Source organism: Camelina sativa, chromosome 9 (assembly GCF_000633955.1).
Source record: "Camelina sativa cultivar DH55 chromosome 9, Cs, whole genome shotgun sequence".
Lineage (NCBI taxonomy): Eukaryota > Viridiplantae > Streptophyta > Magnoliopsida > Brassicales > Brassicaceae > Camelina > Camelina sativa.
This window is the reverse complement of record NC_025693.1, coordinates 8,276,019-8,283,469: the sequence shown is the minus strand read 5'-3', so window position 1 is coordinate 8,283,469 and position 7,451 is coordinate 8,276,019. Positions and strand designations below refer to the sequence as shown.

At 33.8% G+C, this 7,451-nt stretch overlaps 1 protein-coding gene across 1 annotated transcript; it reads left to right on the top strand.

Annotated features, from left to right (window-relative positions):
• Window positions 130-1,151, top strand: LOC104715114 (putative F-box/kelch-repeat protein At3g24610). Its single transcript, XM_010432556.1, has 2 exons — window positions 130-483; window positions 660-1,151. The coding sequence occupies exons 1-2, from the start codon at window positions 130-132 to the stop codon at window positions 1,149-1,151; spliced, it is 846 nt and encodes a 281-aa protein (XP_010430858.1).

Genomic DNA, 7,451 nt, shown 5'->3' with positions numbered 1-7,451 from the left:
TTTTTTTTTTTTTTTTTTTTTTTTCTTTCGCTAATAGGAAAAATGGAAAATATACAGTATAAAGAGACTCCTTTGGTCTCTATCTGTGAAACCCAAAAGTAAAAAAACCAAACCTTTAGAAGTCTGTGAATGTCAAATTCCGAAGAGTCACGACCGCAGAAGAAGAGGAAGATGGAAGAGTCTCCGTCGTCATCGTTTCGTTTATCGTCTCTACCAGATGATATAGCTCTCAACTGTATAGCTTTAACCTCCAAATCAGACCGAGCAGCTTTATCACTCACCTCCAAGAGGTATCGCTCTCTAGTAGCTTCCTCTGATCTCTACAAGATGCGATCTTTGATGGGTCGCACCGAAACAGACATCTATGTGTGCTTAGGAATCTATCCTCTTCATCATTGGTATATCCTCCGCCGTAGAAACGCATCTTCTTGCTCCGATTTGATCCCGATTCCTGGTCTTCCCTCCGAGCCTCGTGTTGGGAGGGTTTAAGTCCGACTCCGATGATGATTACTCGAGTTGGGTAGAGGTATTTGATCCAAAGACTCAAACTTGGGAGTCTTTGCCGCTTGAATCCAAAGTCTCTTTCCCCAAAGTCTCTTTCCCCAAAGTCTCTTTCCCTGGGCATATCCATGACAGTGTGTGTGGTGTGGGATCAAAAGATTTACGCTGTGGATGGAAGAGAGAGGACTTTTTACTACTCGCCGAGTGAAGGTAAATGGGGAAGAGGCAAGGGTGGTCATTTGATAGGTAACCGTAGAGATTGGTGTATGATTGATAATTTGATCTACTGTGTCAGTAAAAAAGGAAGAGTATATTGGTATGAGCCAAAGGACTTGGATTGGCCTGAAGGTGAAGGTGAAGATGAACCAGAGGGGATGTTTTCTCATGAGGTCAAGGGTTTGGACTCTCTGAGGTTGAAACTCTCTAATTCCTATCTCGTCAACTTTGATAAGCATAGTGTTGCTCAGTGGGAACAAAGTAAGAACATTTTTTCTTCTTGCCGCCGCCGGGCTCAGACTCGCCTCATAGACTTACTTCCGGGGTCCAGACTCACTAACTCTGGTCCCAACATTGTGCTCTTTTGGGATGTTACGTTGGGGTTACATGGTCTTGAGCTTTGGTGTGCGGAGATCTCCTTAAAGAGACTATGAGGCGAGATTTGGGGCAATATCGAGTGGTCTAATGCTATCATGACCGTTCATCAGCGTATGGCAGATCGCTACAAGGTCTTCTATTCTGCTTCTGTCTCTTTGTGAAATATATCATGTCTTGTCTTGTTTAAACACTCTTATTTATGAATCTCTCTCTCCGTTGCAATCTTATCTATTTATAATAAACTTGTTTGACCTTCTCTCTCCAATTGATTTTCTTCTTCTAATAGTTTTTTTCATTATTATTTTGTTTCTTGCTCGTCCTTTCTAGTTACATATATGCACTTCTACATCCCCCATGTAACATTGCATATAATCTGTCTCAGACTCTTCTAATCTGATTCACCCTAAGTTGCTTGCTTGCTTGCTTGCTTGCAGAAACACTCTATTTTTCCAAGAGCTTCATCTGCATTTGTTGTTTTCTGCATTTCTATTGGTCTCTGTGTTTCTGCACGTGCATTGATTAAGTTACAGACGGATATACATGTCACTGAGTTTTCTTTGATGAAACAAATAGTTTTTGAGTATTGCCTCACCGTAGGTTCTGAATCTCTGTCTGTACTTGCAACACCTCAAAAGAAGCACCTCAACGCACTCACTCAAGATGGTTCTTCTTCACTGCAAAGACGTGGCTTGTGGCGTCTCTTTTATTACTGTCTTGACATAAACCAAAAGTCAGTAGATTCTAAATTTCGTCCCAAGTGTCATAATCTTGTTTCAGAGAAGCACAAGGAACATGCCAATTTAATTACACCCACCCATTCAGTCGAGTAGTTTGTACCCGGGACAAGTCTTTTGTTTTCTAGTTTCTATAGATGGTAACAGCAGAACCTTCTATCTATGGTGGTTATCGAGATTTTCCTTGTCAACAAACTTGTCTCACTAGATCACTACTACCTCCCTGTGGCGGCGGCTATGTGTAATCTCCGGTGTTGAAGACCCATCTCACGAGGGGAGGTACTGGAAATATTCAAACATGAGAGATGAACTTGTTTTGTTTGGCTGGCTCAAAGGGCCCTCCAAGTCTGACATTCTCATAATCATCTGATAACGTAGACGTCTTGATCTGTTGGAAGCAAATCTGCATCACAGTTAGTGCGTGGGAAATTTTCACAGATATCAAAATGGGCTCTCGGATAAATCACAAGCTTCAGTCTCTAAGACAATGCCATTAACCCCGAGAACAACATCCTAACCCACCGAAACTGCGCACTCTTCAACTCTATCAACCAAGTATCCCACTTTTGGCAAACCCATCACTCAAAAAGCCACTCTACACACACACACAGATAACCGTTCCTACAATCTTCCAAACCACCATATATATCACACAGCTCCCTAAAACACGAACTAATAAAACACCAAATCATAACTCAACAAACCAACATAAATGCTTTCAACATATTTCTCGTTGTTACTGTGATTAATATTGTTATGTGAATTATCAATATTTGTTTGACTTGTAAATCCGAGTTTAACTTTGTACTACGATAGGAGAATTCGAGTTTGATCTATCAAATGAGCACATCAGAGTTTCAGCATTGACCAAAAATGTTCTTTTGAATAGAATTGAACAGTCACGTTAGACCATTCTTAACCATTATAAAAAAAAATATATATATGACAAATGCATTTTCAAAAAAGTTTAAAATTGAAGAGATGACAAAAGGTTAATTAGTAACAGTTATTGAATATGTAATTTAGGCGTCAACACTATTTCAGAGAAACAAAAACCTATTCTCTCTAAGTTTTTGCCATTAAATCGTATTGAGGCTCCGCAACTTCTTAGAGGAACTCATTTTAATAAACAAAATTTTTTAATAATATATTATTTAGTAATTATTTATTAATTTTATTCAATATCAGTTTTAGGAAGTATGTCTCTGAAATTGTATTCCTTTTATTATTGGAACGGTTTTTATTTTATTAAATTAAAAAGATTTACATTTGTTCTCGTTTTCTTTTAATGATTTTTTTTTCATCACAGATTCACAATTCCTTCTATTTGGATTGTAATTTTTTTATCCCTCGTATGGCAATATCCGATGATTTTAGATTGTCGTAGTGATTATTAAAATCTTCCAACTTAAACTATACTATGTCGTCTAGTAAAATCTAGAAACTAATCGTCTTTTTTTTTTGCTAGGTATATTGTCTCTTTTCATTCGCTTATGAAAAATACAACCTCCAACTCATAAAAATTATATATGAAAAATGCATTTTCAAAAACATTTTTACGATTCCATATATTAGTTATTCTAAATTTTATAAGTATATTTGAATTCTTGACAGACCATCACAAAAATAATATATCAATTCGTTATGCCTAAACAATCGTTTATTTACTCTATGCGTCAAATAACTTTGGATAGGTCATGCACATCTTACCGTTCCTCTTTATTATTAAGCGCAATTAAATCGGAAAACACATTTGTCTTTTCATCATCGTTCAGATCATGACTAGTACTTTCATGACCGTTGATCCTCATTTAGTAGATCGCTCATAATGTTTTGTATATATGCTTTTGTCACTCTATGATTAACTCACCACATTTGTTTAACTCTATTTATGAATATTTTTCGATAAATATTGTTTGTTTTAGTTAGTTGATTTTAGTTTTAGAAAAAAAAATAACAAGAAAATTTTAAAAAGAAATACTATTAATTTTCTTATGTAAATTGGTTAAAAAAACTACTATGTGACAACAAAATTTTAATGGTTAAAAGAACTATATCAAAGTGAAAGCAAATTAACATAAAATTGGTTTAATTTGTTCAAAGGGATATTTTATAGGTACTGATACCTTAAAATAATTTTTGGTATCAGTACCTATAAAATATCTCTTTGAACAAATTAAACCAATTTTATGTTAATTTGCTTTCACTTTGATATAGTTCTTTAACCATAAAAATTTTGTTGTCACATAGTAGTTCTCTAAACCACAGACGAAAATATATCTATGAGTTTTGGATGGGTAAAATAAATATACGGTTCAATTTTGTACATAAGACAAACAAGAGAAATATAACAAATCAGAAAGTGAAACACCTCAATGTAATGAGATACTCACCGCATTGTACTACTCTGACAAGTTCCCCACAAACTCTTACTGCCTCAGCATCCACCTGCTTGCATTTTCCCCACAAACACATCAATCTTCTTGCATTTTCCAATTCTATAATTCATTACCATCGTAATGACAAATTGAAAGAGTTAAAAAAAAAAAGATTATTAACTCCATTACCCCCAAAAAGCATGGATTTTATAAAGAAGACTAAACAAAGGGGATTCATGCCATAGACCTGGTCTTGATCTTGATTTGTCAAGCGCGACATTATCGCATTGTAGATTGGATTTTGGGTCTTGAACTTTATTTTTTTTCAATGGCTCCAAAGAGAATCTAGTACTGAAAACATCATATACATCCGAAAATATTATTTGGTTTTTATCCTTAATAATAAACATGTTTTTGTCTTTCTTAGTAGAGAGACAATTACTGAACATTCCATCATTCCTGGAGAGATTCTTGAATTTTTACACATGTTAAAAAGCATATTAAATTTTGATTTTAAATATATCATTTTTACGATTTACAATTTTTTATAACTCTAAACCATTAAAAAATATTATTTTATGAATTTGCAATTTATCATCATCTACTAGTAAAAAATGCGTAGATAATTTAAACTACATTTTTGAAATATTTTTACTTAAAAAATGGATTAATAAGTGATTGAGAGTGTAAACTATTTTTTATAATAATATTTTCCAGAACGTCGGCGTTACAATAATATGCGTAGCATCAGTAATTATGTTTTTTTTTTAAATGTGGCAATATGTTTTTGGTCTAACCAGCCATGTTTAGTGTTGTTCCTTTGTTTTTATTTTTTATTTTTACCATGTAATATAGAACTGGTGCATATAAATTGATGAGGTTTCTTATGTTAGGCTTCGGAGCTTTAAACCAACATAGAGAACGTTGGTGGAGAAAAATTTAAAGCACAAACACTAAATTTATCATATAGTTCCATCTTTTTGCTACAAAACAAATAATAACAAATATTAACAACAAATAATTACAAATTATTGACAAAAGTTTAAGTAATAAATTTTGTAGCTAATTTTTTACTAAAGGTAGCTATAAAATTATAAATAATAACCGAGAAAAATTGAAATTGAAGCAAATTTGCTACAAATTTAAAGACACAAATTGTTGTAGCACAAATGCACACAGGAAAAAACGTAGCAGATTGTAGTAAAAAATACTAAAGAAAAAATTAATTTCTTTTCTTAATTTACTAAAATAATGAAAAACTTAGAAACTGAAGAGTTAAAAAAAACGAAAACCTAATTCTTAATTTATTTTCTCATTTTCTCTTCGTAGTTTGAGCTTGTCTGATGAAGAGGAAGCTAAGAACAAAGGTAAGGAAGGCTCTCAAGCCAAAAGAAGAGAGATGTAGCCAAGTGTGAGAGAACCTCTACCTTAGTGAGAAGGTTTATTGTTTAATTCAATTAAGCTATTGCCGTGTCGTTATGGTCTTAAGGGGGGGAGGGTTATTGGTTTAAGATTTAGAAAAAATTTTAATGACTTTAAAAGTTATGTAAAATATATTGTTATTCAATCAAGACTTTTTAAAACTCTTTAAAAATTTGGTGTTATTGGTTGCGGATTTGTAAAAGTTATCTAAAATCTTGATAAATTTAGTGTTATTGGATTAAGAGTCTTATAAAGTCATTAAGAGGGGGTATTCAACTTGCTATTTTAAGGATTTAGTAGGATTTTAATATTTTAGAATTTTGAAAGATTTAGAAGAGTTTTAAAAGATTAGATTGTCTTTTAGAATTTTTTATTTAAAAATTAAATAAAATGAAATGTGATTTTATTTTATTTGTAAACTTTGGGTGATTTTAAAATATTTTACCACACAAAAATAGGAAAATTCTATGCCAAAATATTTGTGAAGCTGCAGCCAAAGCTTCAGGATCAACACATCAAAGGGAAACCAAAAGTGCACATTCATGATTTTCAAGAAACGTACATATTCATAACCAAGATTTTCAAGCACAAAATCTATACCAATTTAATTAGTACCTCATTAGCAGGACGGCCATAATCAACTGGATCCCGACCAGCTTCAAAAAGTAATCAGATGTCGATTGCCTAAAAGCTTTACACTACTGTTGACATACTACGAACAAATCATTCATTACAATAACGAGGTTGAGCAAACCAAACTTGGTTTATGCTTTGCTTCCAGATCAGTAAAGTACTAGCATCAGCGTTCATATGAAATGGTAAAAACAGGGCGCGAGGAAAGCTTACCACGAGCATTTGGATTGATCCTATGTCCTCCTTCTCACTTGCCTCATATTTGTAGTGTCACACCCTAATACACTGCTCGCACTTCTTTTTTTGTTCGATTATCCACTCGTCGAGCTCTTATCTGCTACACCAGCGTTCAACAACTCAGATAACAATGTGGGACAAACCGAACAGAGACACAGTGAAGAGAGGAAGCGAAGAGATCAAAGAAAAGACCTCACCTTCGCCAATTAAACGTCTTCGCTGCCGTGAAATATCCACGGCTGAAGAATGGTCCAAGATTATCTTTTACGAGATGGAGGGAAGAAGCTAAGAAAATAAGATGAGCAAAAGGAAGAATAAGGTCAACGACACATGGGAGAAGAAGGAAGAAATCAACAAGGAAGTTAGCTGATCGACGGAGATTAGAGCCGTCGCCGAAGTTGATCTTTTATCAACTATTTTTTTTTTTTAATTTATGAAATCCTTTAAAATTCTATCTCAAAAGGTGATATTTTAAATAACAACTGATTTCAATCAAGTTTTATAAATCCATAATTGAATAGCAAGAGATTTTAGATTATTTTAAATGATTTTACGTTGAATAACACAAGTAAGGTTATGAAAGGGGATATAGTTTATGAGAATATTTTTCTAGGTCTTTCTTTGTTCGCCGGAGAAGCTTACCGGAGGATGGAGAGAATCCATATCTCAGTCAGAGCGCGGACTCTTTCGTCGGAGGAAGCGAAGACTAGTCCTTGGAAGATCTCTTCCGACTCAATTTTCATGCCCAATCACTCTTCTCCCACTTTCTACTTTGGTACTCTTTTTCTCACTTCTCTTTCCAGTTTCGCTAAAGGCAGAAAATCAAGTTAAGCTAATAAATTTATTCCCTAATCTAAGAAATGAATGATTTTGTTCAAGCTTATTTTTCTTGTCGTACTAACTATGTTCTATTAGAACAATAACATGGCTTTCACGGTGATCAAACAACATT

What these genes read in the sequence shown, in the direction of transcription:
- LOC104715114 (XM_010432556.1), top strand. Translation starts at nt 130, where the DNA reads ATGTCAAATTCCGAAGAGTCACGACCGCAGAAGAAGAGGAAGATGGAA. An exon ending in CCGAGCCTCGTGTTGGGAGG is followed by an intron (nt 484 to 659) that starts GTTTAAGTCCGA and finishes TGGGATCAAAAG; the next exon opens with ATTTACGCTGTGGATGGAAG.